Below are 18,358 nucleotides of genomic sequence, written 5' to 3' on the forward strand. Positions count from 1 at the left end.
CTGGAGGAGGCCCCCGGGTCACGTGACGCTCGGCGCCCAGGCCCTGGCGGCGGAGGCGGCCGCGATGAAACCGAGGCATGTGGGTTTCGTGGATAACAAGCTGAAGCAGCGAGTCATCCAGGTGCGTGCTGGGCGCCGCCACGCCTCCCAGTGGTCCGCGTCCGCTGCCCGGGGGCGCCGTCCCAGGGCGGCTCCCGCCCCGCTCGGGTTCGGGCGTGGGGTTGCTGACAGTTCGGTTCTCTGCAAGGCGTGCGGGGCCTTCCCTCCCGCCGCCGAGCATCGTTTCCAGAAACCGCCCGGGACAGGGGCAGGGTGCAGCCCCCTGGTCCGCTGGACCTGGGCGCAGATCAGTGAGGACAATGGAGGCAGACAGCCTTTGAGTCCAGTCTTCCTGGCTCGTGTCCCTAGGAGAGAAACCTTCTTCGGACACACCCTCCACCCCTGTACGAGGCGCTTTGGGGATCTTAAAGCATTTCCATTCTCAAGAAACTTGAGGTCAGCTTGGGTTACAATAAAAATAAGTGGTGTGAATTGGTGGTGTTTTTCAATTTCGTAATCATGGGTAGAAAACAGTGTGTGGTAAATGACTTGGAATGGTACAGTCAGCAAGCAATCTTATTTAGGAGGGAGAGATTTTTCTTTACAGTGGAGTATGCGAGCTGTATACTTTTCTCGCTTTTGTTTTCCCTTGCCAGCCGCTATCGGATCTCCTATTTGGAGCTGCACTCCGGTCTGTAAGACCTGAGCTGCACACCGGTCTGCACCCGGTCTGCACACCAGTAATTAACCGGTCTGTTAATTCTGTTGGAATTAACCGGAGCCGCTGTGCTTTTATCACTTTTTTCTTTTCTCTAGATTTTATTTGTTTACCTTTAGAGGAGAGGGAAGGGAAGGGAGGGAGAAAGAGAGGAAGAGAAACATCAAGGTGTGGTTGCCTCTTGCGTGCACCCCACTGGAGAGCCTGGCCCACAACCCAGGCATGTGCCCTGATTGGGAATTGAACCAGCGGCCTTTGGTTCGCAGGCCGGTGCTCAATCCATTTAGCCACACCAGCCAGGGCTTCATCTTTCTTAAAACTTTGTATGCCTATATGCACTTACACATGCATTATATATTTATTTAAAACACACGTGCAGGCCCTGGCTGGTGTAGCTCAGTGGATTGAGTCCGCGGGCCTGCGAACTGCACAATCGCGGTTCGATTCCCAGTGAGGGCACATGCCTAGTTTGCAGGCCAGTTCCCGGTTCCTGAGACGCACGAGAGGCAACCATACATTGATATTTCTCTCTCTCTCTCTCTTTCTCTCTCTCTCTCTCTTTCTCTCTCTCTCTCTCTCCTTCCCATCCCCTCTAAGATAAATAAATAAAAATCTTTAAAAAAAAAGAAAAGAAAAACACACATGCACACACAGTCCTATTAGCATCAATTCTGTTGCTTGGTTTTTTCATTTACTAGTACACTTCAGTCTATCACTGCTTACAAATTACCCCAAAATTTAGCATATTATTTCTCTTGCCATCAAGGAACTTTTTGAATTGCAGTAGGTTTGAGATAGATAGAAATCAGTATAATTCAAAATTGACTGTAGTAAATGACAGCATATTATAGGAGTCCAGTGAGGGGGAAGGTTAACTAGAACAGTCCAGCTTGTGCTGCCTGGTCTCTCGTGAGCAGAAGCATTTATGAAGAGCGTTAGTTATCATGTGTAAGGGAGTTTTTAGGGGAAGGGAGAGAAACATGGATTTGCTGCCTCTCCTACCCACACGCGCCCTGACCAGGACCAAACCTGCAACCCAGTCGTGTGCCTGGATCAGGAGCGAACTGGCAACATTTCTTTTTGCAGTCAATGCCCAACCAACAGCCATACTGGCCACACTGGTCAGGGCGTATTAAGGATTCTTGAGAAGAAATTGCTCTGTCAAGTGGGGCACCTGGACTGCATAACTACCAAGTATCAAAACATGGAAGTTGAGTTAGATATTCCAGGTTTGAAACCTGGCCCTCTAGCTTCTGAGCTTCGGAGCAAGTAATTAACCTTTCGAAGCCTCACTTAAACTACTTCTCCATAGCGGGGGATACTATGTCAACCCCATAGGATTATGAGTAGTAGAGATAATGTGCCAAAGGCCCCTTCGGACTGGTAGACAGGTTCACTGGGCTCTTATTTTCTTGTTAATATTTTCATGGTACTCCGTGCCTAATAGGTCTGTTTATTAAGTAGTTAGGTTCAGCAACTTAATAACTATGTAGTTCAAATAATGTAGTAGCCTTTTGAGAATATAACATGTAAAAATCGAAAGGGAATGAGTGTATTTGTGTTTTATTCTTCCATAACCACATTAGTGGGATTTATGTGCCTGTGGGACCACTTCTCTTGCCTCGCACACACATTGTCACTGCCACTCCCATCCTCTTTCACGTCAAGTTTCGCATGGGATTTGCCGGAAGCCCAGTTTTGCAAAGACAGGGCATCACCAAAAGGTGCTTTACCATTGAAGCCATTCATTGTCCTGGGCTGTGGTTCCTGCAGAGTGGGGCAGATGTCCCATATTACTGTGCCCTTTCATATCTGAACTATCCCTTGGTGCTTTGGGGGTGGAGTGCTCTGCTCTGGGGCATTGGGAATCTGGAATGCAGTAAGTTCTCGCTGGCTGTAGCTTTCCTGGTTTCTGTGTCTGTGTGTCATAGTGATCCTTTTAATTAAATTCTCAGATTCCAGATGTGACTGTCCTTTAGGGATTTTCATTTATGTTTCTGGTGTGCTTTATTAATGAAGTTTACATTAAAGTATAATGTGTTTGAGTAGCTCAGTCTCTCAATTTGTCGAAGTCTCTGAGTTTGAAATGTCGAGTGTTCACGTTTGCTGTATTTTCTCTTTTAGTACCTCACCAGTAACAGATGTGGCCAATATGTGGACACTGGAGTCTTAGCAGCTGATCTACAGAGAATGTACAGGTAAAGAAATGTAGTCTGCAGATTCCCGCTTTGCTTTCCTGCCATTGTTTAAGTTTCCATTCTGCCTACATTTCCAGTTGATGTTAATAGCTGCTGGCCTTACAGGTTCACCAGTCCATCGGTTCGGAATGCAGTTCAGTTGTGCAAACGTTTATCAAGCACCTGTTACACACAAGGCACTGTCCTTGTGACTAGGGGAGAGTGGCTGTGTCTCGTCTTTCAGTACCTTATAGTCTGCTCAGAGATGTTCTTTGCCTGCTTTATTAGAAAGTCAAAACCGTCGGACATGATCTCCTTCAGCCTCCCGAGTCTTTTTATAGAAATGTGTCACTTACGTAGTCTTCCCCCGAAGAGTAAATCCTTCTTTTGTGCTTCTAATGCCATAGCTTCTGACATGTTGCTTCATTAAATATCCCTTTATCTGTTTCTGTTTCTATTTTTCTCTTTGTCTACATATTACTTTGCTAGGGCTGTCTAAAAAAGTATCCCAGATTGAAGAAAAACCCAGAATATTAGGAATAAAGAGTGTCCCAGATTGGGTTGCTTAAACAACAGAAATTTAATTTCTCACAGTTGTGGAGGCTACAAGTCCAAGATCAAGGCACTGGCAGGGTGGGTTGCTTTTGAGGTGTCCCCTTGGTTTGCAGCCGTCTCCTCCCCGTGACTTCACATGGCCTTTCCTCTGTGTGTACTGTCTGTATCCTAATCTCTTCTTATAAAGACACCAGTCCTGTGGGATTGAGGCCCACACATGTGACATCATTTTACCTTAGTTACATGTGTAAAGGCCCTGTTTCCAGACACACTCGCATTCTGAGGTCCTCAACTTCAACATATGAATTTTGGAGGGATGCAACTCAGCTCATAACGCTTTGCCCTCTTGCTTCCCCAAGTCCATGTCCCTCTAGCTTACAAGTAAATGAACAGCAGCCTCAGAAGTCTTAACCCGTTTCAGTCTCAACTTAAGTCCAAAATCTCATCAAACACAGGTGTGGGGCTGACTGGACCTGTGATTCATCCTGAGGCAGGACTCCTCTCCAGCCGTGACCTGGGAAACCAGACCAGTTATCTGCTCCCAGAATGTAATACTGGACAGACATAGGGTAGACATTCTCATTCCAAAGGGAGAACTTGGAAAGAAGAAAGGGGTCATGGTCTCCGGCAAGTGCAGCAGGGCCAGTTTCCTGGACTTGAAGAGTAACTCTGTGGCGCAGGGCTCCGTCCCGCGCACGGGCTCAGCAGGATGGCAGCCTGCCCTTTGCGACAGAGGCGGGACAGTGCCACTGTGCAGGCCTGTGCTTCCGGGCCCCTGGTGGCCGTGGCAGCTCTGCTGGCCTCTGGGCCTCCCTGGGAGGCTTCCTTTTTCTTCAAGGAGAATGGTGTGCGTAGCTGCACAGCTCTCCTGGCCTGGCCTGTAGAATCCCAGGAGTCCAAGAGCCTTCATTTCATCTCCTCTCTGTCTCCTTCAGTAAAAGCTGGCTGAGTTTCTGGTGCGGTAACCTCATCTCTAATCAGGAAAAACTAGAGTAATAAAATGCACACTCCAGCGTTGTTTGAAAATAGGTTTATGGTCAGTGTACATGCATGGACGTAATTATGTATTTGCGCAAATCTGCGTGGGGAAGACCACTATACTAAACTTGCATTCTGTTTTCCAGTATAGACTATGGTCGAAGAAAAAGAAATGCCTTTCGGATTCAGGTAGAAAGAGGTGAGTCCTTTAGTGTTAGAGCCAAATAATTTACACAGCTATAGCAGGAATGGCTTTAGCTCATGGCTTTTTTTCTGTTTGTTTCAGTGTTTAGCATAATTAGTAGTGAGAAGGAACATAAGGATCTTAAAGAATTAGAAGATGAACATTTGGCGAAAAGAGCAAGACAAGGCGAAGAGGATAATGAGTAAGGATCACAAGAGGGAGGGGTTTTTCCTAACACACGAACCTGGTTGCGTTATATTCCTACTTGTAAGACTTCCCGCCAAGGTGGCGCTGCGTGGCACTTCCCCAACCTCTCCAGTCCTCAACTTCACACACACCGAGCTCTCACTCTTCCCCAAAGAAGTCAGACTCTGTCATTGTGCAGCTTTCTGTAGCTGGAATGTTCATTTCTTTCACAAATTCCCACTCAGCATTCAGGAGTCAGCTTTCCAAATGCTGTTACTACCTTTGTCACGCCTTTTTAGACTCTTTTCTCAGTGTATACTTAACTCCTACTTACTGGTATTTGTGATAACATTCATCATATTATATGGTTTTGAGATTACTTATTTACTTGTTTGCATTACCCACAGAACTGTCTCATTATTTGTTTTTCTCTGCCCTAATACAATGCCAGATACCTAAAAAGGTGTCAGTTAATTTTAAGAAATAACAAAGTTTTTTATGAGTTTATTGCAGTATAACTATACAGCTTGTTAAGTTTCGACATATGTATGTACTGATTAAACCATCACCATAAGCAAGGTACAGAACATTTCCATCAACCCCACAAGTTTTTTTCATGTTTTCTCAATACCTTTCTCCCTCTGCCCCTGTTCCCAGACAGCCATTGATTAGCTTTGTGTCATAGTGATCTGTGTGATCTGTGTGTCATAGTGAACTGTCACTAGATAGTTGGTTTGCATATTTCTAGAAGTTTATATGGATGGCAACATACAGTANCAGATACCTAAAAAGGTGTCAGTTAATTTTAAGAAATAACAAAGTTTTTTATGAGTTTATTGCAGTATAACTATACAGCTTGTTAAGTTTCGACATATGTATGTACTGATTAAACCATCACCATAAGCAAGGTACAGAACATTTCCATCAACCCCACAAGTTTTTTTCATGTTTTCTCACTACCTTTCTCCCTCTGCCCCCGTTCCCAGACAGCCATTGATTAGCTTTCTGTCACTAGATAGTTGGTTTGCGTTTTTCTAGAAGTTTATATGGATGGCAACATACAGTATATGCTTTTAAAATACAGTCTTTCACTTAGCATAATGATTTTGAGATTTGTCATGCTGAGTTATCAACAGTTTATTGCTTTTTATTGCTGAGTGTGTGTGGCTATGCCATGATTTTTTAATCCGTTTTTCCATCGATGGACAGTTGGGTTGTTTCCACTTTTTTGGCCATTCCAAAGAAAACAACCGTGAATGCTTCTGTCTAAGACTTACGTGGAGAATGTTTTCATTTCCCTGGGTAACTGTTGAGGTGTGGGATCGCTGCGTCATACAGTCACAGCATAGTTAACCTTCTAAGAAACGGGCACACTCTCCTGAAGAATTTGTACCATTTTCCGTCGTACCAGCAGAATGCGTGGTCAGTCTTTACTCTTAGAGGGACTCGTGCGGTCACTGTGAGGTTAGCTGCTGATTTTCATATACCTGGATATCCTTTCCCAGGTCAGGAAACTTTCCTAATATTCCTAGTTTGCTGAGATTCTTTTATCATGAATAAGTATTACGTTTGTCAGATGTTTTTTATGCTTTTATTGCAAGATTTTATTATGGCTTTCTCTCTTTATTCTATTAATTTGGTAAATTACATAGTTTTTTGAGTGTTAAGCTCATGCTCCTTTCCTTGGATAAACCCCAGTTGGTCCTGATATATTATCCTTTTTATTTTTGTTGAATTCTATGTGCTAATCTTTTTCTATAGATGTTTGTGTCTACATTCAGTTTGGTTTTTTGTTGTGGTTTTTTTTTTTTTTTTGCAGTGTCTGCGTCAGGTTTTAAGGTTATCCTGGCCTCATATATTGGAAAGTGTTTTCGTCTGTATTTTATGAAGAAAGTTCATGTAATGTTACTGTTATTTCTTTCTGAAATATTTCTTAGAGTTCACCCAAATTTCATCTAGGCCTGGAGCCTTCTTTTTGGAAAGAATTTTGTTAACATTTAATTTTGTTAGGTATTGTGCTCTTCCTATTTTTTTTTTCTGTCGTTGTTGGTAAACTCTACTTTTAAAGCAATTTGTCCATTTTCGTTTTAGTGTCTTTAGGATCTGCAGTGGTAGCTTAGTTTCATTCTTCATAGCTGCCGCTTTTTCATTTGGATTTACATTACTTTAAGTAGTTGCATATTCATGGACGTTTGGTTGTTTCTAGTTTTGCACATTGTATGTGTAATCATCTATTCGTGCATATGTCTTTGCGCACAGTTGTTTGTTTGTTTGCACATTTGTGCAAATGTCTTTGCGCACATTTGTTTGTTTGTTCTGTTAAAATCTTGGGTGGTGCCTCTGGGGTCAGGGGTTTGTGTGTTGAGCGCGTTTGGAGCCGCCCTCGGAGGCCGCCGCGTCGGTTTGTGCTCCGCCGGCTCTGTGTGAAGAGCGCGCTTCTCTGCACCTCGCACGCAGTCCTGGTTCCACTGCGGTGTCAGCTCTGCCACCTACGTAGGCCAAAATTGATCATATTGTTTTCGTTTGTGATTTTTGAATAACTAGTGATTTTCCTTTTACTGTTTAACGTTTGCTTTGCGAATTGCTTGCCTATGGGTTTTTTCTTTTATTTGGGAAGTATTTGAATTCTCCTTGTTGGTGGTCAGGTCTTTGTATAAAATAGCACCTCTTTATGTATGTGTTGCAAATGCTCGCCCCGTTTTGCCATTTGCCTTTTTGTCTGTAATGTCTTTTGACTAGAGAAGCCCTGTGTCGTTCCTTGGTGCCATATGTTGGCCCCTTCCTTTGTGGTCCGTGCTGATGGTGCCTCCGTGGGTCTCTGTCACAGAGCACGTGGACTAGTTAATGACTCGTGCTTTCTTGGTGTTCCTTCCTGGTGGTACATTTATCTCCTTAGTCTGTTTGTAATCAGTTACATCTCTTGGGTATGAATTGTAGGGCAGAAACACTTGTTCCCAAATAGTTGAGTAATCCACCTTCTTTACATTGAAAAGAAATGCCCCGAATTATATTAATTGAATTTAATGAGTAGAAAAAGAACTGACATCTTAATTATAAAAGAGGGTCATAGCATTCATGTCAAACTTTTTACTTAGGAAAACCCCTTTTATGTTTCATTATTTGCTAGAGAAACAACAATGAACTTCAAGTGACAGTTTTATAGTTACTTGAAAGTTCTTAGATACCAGCTCTTGGTTTTAATGAACGGATGCATTCTCAGTTTGTCCTTATCAGGATTTATATCTGGTTTTTGTCTTCCTGCATGTACTCGGAAAAGTCAGGTTTGCTTACGTGGCTTGGTAGTATTGAACTTGAGAATTTTTTACTCGGTGCTTAATTATGACTTGCTGGAGTATTTCCACCCTGGTGTCCAACATTCCTAAACGAGACCCTTGGATCTGATGGGAATTAGCATTTCACTTTTTTTTTATTGCTAAGCTATAGGAAACTGCGATTTATTAAGCGTTTTCTGTGTAGTAAGAACTTTGCAGGCTTTCATTTAATCTGATAATTCAGTGAGTTACACGGTGTTATCTCCATTTTGTAGATAAGGAAGCTGAGGCTCAGGGAGGTTAAGAGAAGCCAGTAACTGGGGAAGCTGGACTTGGAGTCCAGATTTTTCTGATTCCAAAGCCTACATTCTTAACCACCACAATATTCTCCTTCATGATACAGAATTTTCTTGTTTTAGGTAGTACATTTTTTAGGATATGAGAGAAAAGCCTTTAAAACATTTCTTCTTTTTTTACCGAGGTATTTTGAAAGCTGTTCAGATGAAGATTCAAATATGGAAGATTACCCAGATCCCCAGGTAAGCCAGACCATTAATGGAGACTTTGAACATCTTCATCAGTAAGCAGTTGAACGCGTCCTGTGTACAGTGCTAGTGAACTCGTTTGTGTCAGCCATTTTTCCCACGTTTGTTTTTATTGTAGCCTATTATGCAGGGGAAAAGAAGGGATGGGAATGGCCAGAAATAAGGGCAGACATCAATAGAAAGGGGAATACATAGTAAAAATGGTGAAAAGGATACATTTTTTTAACCAGAGAGTTAGCATTGCCAATAAATAGACTTGGATTAAAAGGAAACATGGGGATAATTTATAAAATTATTTGTAACTTGCTCTTTGTGTTTTCTCAGTGGTGACTCAGTTTTTTAGTCTATCAGCAGTCGTGATGATACTCATTTACATGTGGTCTAGTTTTATTGATGGGATAGTAGTACTTCTCATTGATAACTATCAGCTCATGTTCATACTTCTGTTACACTTTTTAAAGTGACCGTTCATGTTAGGTTTTATTTAACTGCCAATTGTGAATTAATACATTAACTTGGAGTGGAGAGCGGGTACAGCTTTTTAGATGGTAAGGGTTTGTGTTTGAGTCATCTCATTGCAGACACCTATTCTTTTGACTCTAAGTGTTAGGAGTTATTGGAAGCGAAATGTAGAAAACTTACTGATATAGACAGTCAAACTTTCTGAGTACCTGTTGAGTAACTTATGCTAAAATCATGTTTCTGCCAGTTGGCAAATCACATGAACAGCTCCCTGCTCTCCTTGTATCGGAAAGGACATCCTGACTCCGTTTCAAGTGCTTCTGAGATGCAGCAGAGAGAAACCAGCATTTCAGCACCACCGATATCTTCCAGAACCGGCCCCTCTCCTTTGAAGACCCCTGCCAGAGGTTCCGAAGAAGGGTGGTTTATTGACAAAACTCCAGGTGGAAGGAAAGACAGTTCTGTCTTGGACCTACCAGAGGAGAAGAGTAATAATAAGAAGCCAGTGTCTGAGATAGAGGTATTTTTGTAGTAAAATTTTAGCCCCATGTACAGTACTTTACAGTCTTTTCACTGAATATAGTATTAAGCAGATTCTTGTGTTAAACAAACGACACAGGAACTTGAGGTACACATGCAGTTTCATCCCTCCGCACTTTCGCCATCATTTCTGTCCTGGGCCACACCTCTACTCTTCCTTTTTTCTTTCTAAACTAGTAGACCTTCTTTATTACAATTTAGAACACCTCTACTCTTTCTGGCCTTAACTATTGAAACAAACTTCCAGCTGGAGTTTGCTTCCACTCTCGTTCCCCCACTTACTCTTCACCCAGAGACCTTTCTTATGAGTTAAGTCAGATGATTGTCATCTTCATATTAAAAACCCTCCAGTGCCCTGGCTGACGTAGCTCAGTGGATTGAGCACAAGCCTGCGAACCAGAGGATCGTAGTTCGATTCCCAGTCAGGGCACATGCCTGGGTTGCAGGCTGGTTCCCTGCAGGCCATTTCCCAGCAAGGGAAGCACAAAAGGCAACCATAGATTGATGTTTCTCTCCCTCTCTCCTCCTTTAAAGGTAAATAAATAAATAAAATCTTAAAAAAAAAAAAACCCTCCAGTGGCTTCAGTTGGCCTAAAATCAAAGCTCTGGAAATTGCCAGGGACACCCTCTGGGACTTGGCTCTGTAGTCCCAGCCCCTCCCCCCCTCCCCCACTTCCCAGCTTCTCTGCAGAGGCAGCAGCCTCTCGCTGGCACTGTTTTCTTCTTTGTAAGTGAGGCTGCTAGAGTGCATACATTTACATATGTGGCACATTGTATTTCTCTTGGACAATGAGTCTCTTGAGCGGTTTCCACGAACCAAGCTTTTCAATTGGCCAACACCTTTCCCCTTTTGGATTATTAATGAACCTTTTCCAAATCTCTTTGCTTTAATCACCCAGGATTCAAAAGAGTCTTCTCTTCTGGAGAGTAATAAGAAAAGGAAGGGCAGGTTAAAGAGCAAAGGAGACAAAAGGAAGAAAGAAGATCTCCAGGAAGTAGATGGGGAAATAGAAGCCATCCTGCAAAAGAAAGGTGGGGCTCAGGTCTTGTGGGTGGTGGTGGTTGTGTCTGCTTCGAGGCGGGTATCTCTCTTCCAGGCTGATCTGCTTGGGGGACCTTGTGTGTGCAGAGACATTTATTAGAAAATGTTTCAGTATCTACTGGACCTTTGTTTACTTAAGAATTGTTAAATGTGAGTTACTACTGCATCACTGATCTTTTCACTTCCTCCCTTTCCGGTCACCAGCTAATGCCGTGGGGCTAGAATTCCAGATCTCCAATGTGAAGTTTGAAGATGTTGGAGGCAATGACACGACGTTAAAGGTTATTCAAATTCAGAATTTTACTTCCAGTGGGTATATTGCTAATCAGATACACCAGGCCTACCTCCTTGTTTCTGATAGGAACCGGTATAGAAAAGGAGACGGGGTGGTGAGTAAGGGCAGGCTTAACTTCAGGCTGTACCCTTCAGGGTTTTGAGGGATAAAAGAAGCATCATAGCTTCAACTTTGTCACCACTTTAATTGTAGTGTGCATAGATACATGATTTGTAAGTGACATTGTTTAAAAGTAGTAATAATAATGGATCGTACTTTTTTTTGGTGTCTACTCTACTCCAGTGACCATGCTAGTTGCGTGCAGGGTAGGCATTAGGAAGTGGAAGCGCAGGGATGTTACTGCCGGAGTCACCCAGGGGGCACCTGAGCTGGAGTTCAAGCTCAGGTCTAAGTCTAACGCCTGCACTCTCTTTGATGCTCCAAAGAATAAGGACGTTTCATTCAACGTTGGTTCTTTCTCTCTCGGGCTGGGAAAGACATCTTTGCTGTTTATTCCCTGCTAGGAAGTCTGCAAGATGCTCATACACATGCGTCACCCAGAGGTCTACCAGCACCTGGGAGTCATCCCCCCTCGTGGAGTTCTCCTTCACGGGCCGCCGGGCTGCGGGAAGACGCTACTCGCGCATGCAATTGCTGGGGTGAGGTTTACTGACACCTGGTTGCTTTTGTTATTTTTGTCGATACTTGTTTTTTTCTCTCTGATCAACTTTGATCAGCCACCTTTGTCATATTCTCAAGAGGACTGACCCTTCCTCATTTTTTTTTTACCTCTTTCATGCTGCTGTTCATGAGATGCTTTTTTTGCAAATGTACCAAGTCATTTACATGGCAAGGATTGGGTGGGAGACAAAATCATGTAGCTGTGAACAACCCCCTTTTTTAAAAACACATTTACATTTACATTTGAGCTACTTCCCTTTCTCTTGGAGCCAGTGGTTCTGAAGAGCAGTGAAATAAGAACACTACAGATGCATTGTTTTTTTATAGGGCTAAATTTATGCAAAATTTCCATTCAGGATCATGGTCTTATACTTTCTAGGGTTAAAATGTCGTTTCTAACATAGATCTTCTCTTGGCAAAATAAAAGTTAGTGATCTTATTTGCGTCCCATCAGATTTTTCAGAAACTGTTAGGAGGTAAAACGCAAAATGTCTGAGCCGTTTCAGTTTGAGGAAGCGGGTGTTCTGCTGCTCACTGATGGATTAGTGCTCCGTGACACAGAAGCCTTTATGTAGGAGAACTTGACGGACTCGCTGCATTTATTCGTTTGTCAGATAAATCTGTTGTGTGACCACTGCACGCCAGACACTGAAACAGTGATAAGTACCGCAAACCCAGTTTCTGTCTTTAAGGACTTTTCAGTCTAATGTGAGGGACAGAACTCAGCAGGCGTCCATACAAATAAATGTCTGGCAGTCACAGTTGTAGCAAGTGGGAGACAGAAGGGGGGGTGGGGGCGCCGTGTGATCAATGTCAGGACACTCAAGTAAAGAGTCTATGTCCAAGAAAATGCGGTTGCAGAGGTGGAATTTCAAGACAGCCAAGAGAGCGAGTAGGATTTAGGCAACCTGTCGCCCTGTGTGTGAGAGACAGCGCTAGTTTCTCTCCTTTACGTAAGTGCCGCCTCCTCTCACTGGTAACTGGCTACTTCCTTGGGTCCCGGGCAGAGAGGTGCTGGCAGCTTGTTGGGGGGACAGCTATGCCACAGCCCCCGCCGTTCCTCTCCCACAGGGTGGTGTGTTTCGGCGCAGTTCCAGTGGGGGGTGGGGAGGGCACATCCCCTGTGAGCCAAGACCGTTCATTCAGAAGCAATGATAACGGAGTTTTATAGTAGTGAAACCACATGGAAGATGATTGTCAGTGTGTTTGAGTGAAACCGTAGATTTTAAATAACCATAGATTTTTACTGGACCAACACAAGGAGACATTCCTCAGGAAACTAGTCATCTTTAACATGTAATTTTGAGCCCTAGTTCACATGGCTCAGTGGATTGAGTGTTAACCTTCGAACCAAAAGGTCGCTGGTTCGATTTCTAGTCAGGGCACATGCCTGACTTGTGGGCCAGTTCCCAGTGGGGGACGTGTGAGAGGCAACCACACATTGGTGTTTCCCTCTCTCTGAAAATAAGCAAGTAAAATCTTTAAAATGTAATTTTGAAAGGGACTAAAGAAGGAAAAGGGGAAGTTAAAATTTAAAAATTTGGTCATCCTTTTATACATTTGTGCACAGGAACTTGACCTTCCAATTCTGAAAGTAGCTGCCACGGAGATTGTGTCTGGAGTATCTGGAGAATCGGAGCAGAAGCTGAGAGGACTGTTTGAACAAGCTGTGGTGAGTCAGCCAGTGACTAGTGTTTGTGGTCATTCATCGGCCCCTCTTTCCTAAAAGTGGTAATTCGCTACCCATGATGACTGAACATTTAAAGTAGCTTTCATGATACAGAGCACTGGATAAAATAACCTGTTCAATCTGAAACCAAACACAGATATAAGAACTTCTCGCTCCCGGTAGTGTATGTTGAAAATAGATTATCCTCGTGATAATCTATTTCTCTTACTTTCCACAATTGAGGTTTCCCAGACACTTGAAAGCAGTGTGAAAACTTCTAATATTAGAATCACCACATTATAAAAGCAGCCGTAGCAATGCCAGGATCAACTCTTCTCCATTTGCATGATTGAAGCTGGAAGCTGTGAAAAGAAAATTCTGTTATCAGAGAAACTACAGCTTGGATTTTATCTGAGTTGTAATTCATGTTATTAAACTTGGATGTTTAAGAACTTCTGAGGAAGAAGACCTTTGTGTCCGAGTAAAGTTTTGTCTTCGGTACAGTGTCGTAGAGAATCCTCTCTGCTTTCAGGTCCGAAGCATGGGTTCCAGTCCTTGTACCACCATGTACTGACTGTGTCGTCTCAGACGAGAGGTTTAACCCTCAGTTTCCATATTAGGAACTGGGCTGATGGTGCTACTCAAATCCCATGGGATGCATGAGAGTTTTAGAGGAGGGGATTCTTCCAGAACCTTCTGTGTAGTGCCCAGCACACAGCAAATGCCTGTAAACATCATGACGCTTGGGTGTCACAAGCCACTACAGTGGTTAGAAACTACAGGTGGGGAGAGTGTAATTTTATGTCATTGTACCCAGAAAATAGAGGGGCTGGTGGCAATGGCTGGTGCAACTGCTAGAAGCTGATATGAAATCAGAGGAGAAATTGTATTTTAGCAGGAAATATTTTTAAAACAGCTAGAATATAGAAGCTGCCCACTTGGTTTGATGTGTGGACAACACAAAGAAGCTGCAGAGAAAGGATGGGAAGGGCACTTAACTGTGCAGAGCCAAGTCAAACTCAGCTGTTACCTGTTTTCAAAAATGAGCTCATAAATAAGTAATAAAGTTTGTGTTTATAGTAAACACAACGATGAATGGAGATAAAGGAGGCAAATACCTCTTTAGGTTGTGTGGGTCTCTCTGAACTGGAACTGAACTTACACTCACTCTTTCCCTTTTTTCCTCATTCACTTTTTCAGGCCATTGATAAATCCTGTCGTCCTTGTTTTCTGGGACCTTGGGTCTCTAAAGCTTTTCTCTTGTAACTGGGTCACACACCCAGCAGTCGTAGGTGCGTCTCTGAACATTGTCGTGAGGGGGGTTGGGAGGAGAGCCAGCGAGTGGTTGGCCACCCCTCTCCCCTCTGGACTGTAGCGGTCCCAGGGTCCGGAGTCCCAGCCTAGTCCTACGGTTGGCGTCATCGGTGTCACTCCTGGTCACTGGGTGACGAAGAGTGAGCCACGCTTCCTAGATACTTTTATTTAAAGTTTTTATCTGAACTGATCTGTATCTTTTTTCCTTGTTTTTATTGTGGTAAATGTGTTTACTCTGTCATTTTAAACATTTTCTAAAGTGTACAGTTCTGTGGCATTGAGTACACTTACACTGTTGGGTGACCACAGTACGAAGCTCTCCCCATTAAACACTGACTTCCCATTTCCCCTGCCTCCAGCCCCGACAACGACCGGTCTGCCTTCTGCCTCCGTGAGTCTGACTAGTCCAGGTAGCCGGCGCTCATATTCTACGTTAACTCACCCTACCTCAACTCTGTCTCGTGTATGTTTTTAAGAAGACTGACAATGATGTCTGGGGACATGACCGTCTTCCCTCACTCAGTGTGATTCTCAGAATAAGCCTCTTGTGGTGTCGGTGTGGGGAGGGGGTCAAGTTCTTGGGATGGATGGTGACAATGGCTGCACAGCGCAGTGCCGTTAAATTGTGCGCTTAAACTGTTAAAGCGGTAAATGTTACGTATATTTTACCACAGTGAAAAATAAGTTCAAGCCTCTGGTGCTTTTTAAATTCCTTACAGCGGATTCTAGGGAAAAGCTTGGATATTTTTATGTTGGTAGGAACACATAAATTTTGTAGTGAGCTTAGGTTTTCTGATTAAAAGTTTAAAACATATACTTTGTATTTCATAGGATTGCAAATACGCCTTATTACAAAAGAATTTTGGTAGATTTATCATCACAAAGCATGCATTGAGGAGGCTAGGAATGTGTTATCCCACACGGAATCTCCTTTTAGGATCTTCTGTTAAGTCATAAAAATCAGAAGTAATACATTGTGAACTGCCTTTTTCAGGGATATGTTTTTGGTGAATGATCCTTGAACTTGTAAGATTTAAAAAATGTATATAGTTAACGATGCTGCAGTATAGGAAATAAACTGGTGATTATCCTTTGTGATATTTTTATTTCTAGTCAAATGCACCCTGCATCCTTTTTATTGATGAAATTGATGCCATTACCCCCAAAAGAGAAGTTGCTTCGAAGGATATGGAACGAAGAATTGTAGCCCAGCTCCTCACCTGCATGGACGGTGAGTTTAAAGTGACCAATTAGCTTTGAGATAGTAATTGTCCTTTTTAATAATCCGAAAATACCTCGTGGCTTCCGGTTGGCCCGGCAGTGTCCTCCGAGCTGCCCCTGAGGTTGCTGTGAGCATCCCTGACCCGTGGCATCGTCTTCCCTGGGAGGCAGCGTGCGCGTCCACTCCTTGCTGGTCCACCCTGGTGCGATGCAGGCAAGGATTCTTGAGAAAACCACACTGGGCCCCTAGTCCGTCTGTTCCTAAAAATGTATCTGTGGCTTAGCCAGAGCCACTGGACACTGTACTGTACCCCCACCCCACCCCCCAATTTCAGACTGACTCCAGGATCCTGTCTGGAGACACACTCTCTGCCCCTCCAGACTCCCTGCTCTCCGACTGCGCCCCCTGTGCCGTCACCCATCCCATTCCCCATGCAGAACTCCATTCCCTGTGGCTCTGCATGCATGTTAGTGTCCTGTCCCTCCTGGCTGGCCTGTCAGCTCCTCCATGAGCTCTCCACTGTCCCCTTCCATCAGGTCGCCGTGGCGCTCTGTTTGCACCTGTGAAGGCAGACAGGCGTGCATCAGGAAACCTGTCTTCCGTGTTTCTCAACAGGTTGTGAGCTGCTCGAGGACAGTTTGTGACCGTCTTCCTCACGTGTCACTCAGGAGATGTTAATTATATGTGTGTACACTGCTTTCAGAGTGTGTGGAATTTTCTCTAACCACCTAAGTGACTTGTACAAGCAGTGCTGTCCTCAGGGCGCAGAGTCCCGTCCACTCAGGGCACAGAGTCCCGCTCATCCTGTGTCTGGTTCCTTCCAGATCTGAACAACGTGGCCGCTACAGCTCGGGTCCTCGTCATCGGAGCTACGAACCGGCCAGACTCGTTAGACCCTGCTCTGCGCCGCGCAGGAAGATTCGACCGGGAAATATGCCTTGGCATCCCGGATGAAGCATCCAGGGAAAGGTACACGCTCACAGTGTGACGTCTGTGGCCTCTCTGTCATCTGAGCTGAATGCTTTGAAATCGAGGGGCGAGAAACATGTGGCTTCTCGTCCCCCATCTCTCTCTCTTGTCTCTTTTTTCATGCCAGTGAAATTGATTTGGAAAGGAAAAAAGCCACATTAAATTAATACTTTTAAGAATACTTTTTTCATTGATAGGGTAATTGTTTTGTATTGTTTTCCCAGTAGTAATAATGGACTTATATGTCCTTACTCATCTGTCCAGTCTTGTTGACAGTGGCTTGCATTTTTCAGTGGGGCTGGTCAGCTCAGCAACAGTGTCTAGGGTATGGAATAGCGCAGTTCACACGGAGGTTAACTCTGACTCCCAAACTTGAACCTGTGGCGCTGACCTGCCTGAGACCAGGGATCTGTGAAAAATAGTTGAAACCTGGGTGCTACTGTGGAACCAGCCTTTCCTGGTCATCGATGTTGATGTCAGCAGAGCGAAGAAGTGTCCACCAGCGTGTCAGTAACTAAAAATACCTCAGGCGCACTGTTTAGGAGTAGAAGTCCAGCGAAGAAATGCTTTGAAATACTATGTATATAATGGCTCTGGGTCGAAGCTAATCGCGCTCAAGTTGGTGCACGGGATCGGCAGCAGCTTTGAAAAGGGAAGAGAGTATGTAGTGGAAGGAAACAGTACGCGGCGAAGACAAACTTCGTGGGCACAGGGAACAGGTGGTCAGAGGCGCTGTGGGAGGGAGCACGTGTCACCCTTACTTCCTCCTCGTTCTACACGTGGCTTCTGCTTTTGAGTGGTTGGCGATTTCTTCCTCAGCTACTGTGTTCATAGTCATCATGTTTGTGAATCGCATTCCCCCGAAGATAGTCTTTAACAGCTCCTCACACGTTCAGGTTTGCGTGCTGATTTGTGTGTAACTGCAGCGAAATAGTATCTGACACTGAAGTTGTTCGCGTGTATTCAGCAGACGCTTGTTGGGCCTGCCGTGTGTGCCGTTCTGATGGGTGATGTGAGGACTATGGAGAACTGTTGAGTCCTTGCTCTCAAGCTGCTTTCAGCGCAGGAAGGCGTGTTCTTTAGCCCTCTGTGGAGCTGCCAGGCTTCGTGGCAGAGACGCGGGCGCGGGGGAGCCCGTCGCCCCTGCCAGATGAGGTCCTCTGTCATAGGTCCCGTGTGCCGCCACCAACCGGGTCTTCAGCGGGCTTTTGTAGAAGGCCCTATCTTGAAAACATTCCGGCCTGCAGAAAAGTTGAAAGAATAATACAATAAGTGGCTATATGCACTTCAGCAAAGGTTATACTTGTTAACATGTTTACTGTCACTCTCTACATAAAAACATGCATGTATTGGTGATTTGTGTTTGTGCACCTTTTTTTTGCCAAGCCATCTGAAGGACAGTTGAAGACATCATAACACTAACCCTAAATACTCCTCCTGTGTAACTCTTTTACTGTTTTTTGTAAGAAGTAACTGTTCTAATAAGAAATTGGATATTGAAGTATATATCAGCATAACTTTTTGTAATGGA

General features: G+C 44.1%; 1 protein-coding gene across 1 annotated transcript in view; it reads left to right on the forward strand.

The window, feature by feature from the left end:
• Positions 1 to 9: 9 nt before the first annotated feature.
• Positions 10 to 18,358, forward strand: part of NVL (nuclear VCP like) — a 51,589-nt gene continuing 33,240 nt past the window's right edge. The window contains exons 1-12 of the mRNA XM_037069546.1: positions 10 to 121; positions 2,882 to 2,955; positions 4,614 to 4,666; positions 4,754 to 4,853; positions 8,591 to 8,648; positions 9,364 to 9,636; positions 10,556 to 10,688; positions 10,903 to 10,979; positions 11,497 to 11,631; positions 13,224 to 13,325; positions 15,750 to 15,867; positions 16,683 to 16,827. Of these exons, the coding sequence (XP_036925441.1) occupies positions 65 to 121; positions 2,882 to 2,955; positions 4,614 to 4,666; positions 4,754 to 4,853; positions 8,591 to 8,648; positions 9,364 to 9,636; positions 10,556 to 10,688; positions 10,903 to 10,979; positions 11,497 to 11,631; positions 13,224 to 13,325; positions 15,750 to 15,867; positions 16,683 to 16,827 (1,325 nt within the window). The 5' untranslated portion in view covers positions 10 to 64. The remainder of the gene's footprint in view (positions 122 to 2,881; positions 2,956 to 4,613; positions 4,667 to 4,753; positions 4,854 to 8,590; positions 8,649 to 9,363; positions 9,637 to 10,555; positions 10,689 to 10,902; positions 10,980 to 11,496; positions 11,632 to 13,223; positions 13,326 to 15,749; positions 15,868 to 16,682; positions 16,828 to 18,358) is intronic.

The sequence above is a fragment of the Sturnira hondurensis genome, unplaced genomic scaffold (assembly GCF_014824575.4).
Source record: "Sturnira hondurensis isolate 20B ecotype Veracruz unplaced genomic scaffold, ASM1482457v3 Scaffold0018525, whole genome shotgun sequence".
NCBI lineage: Eukaryota > Metazoa > Chordata > Mammalia > Chiroptera > Phyllostomidae > Sturnira > Sturnira hondurensis.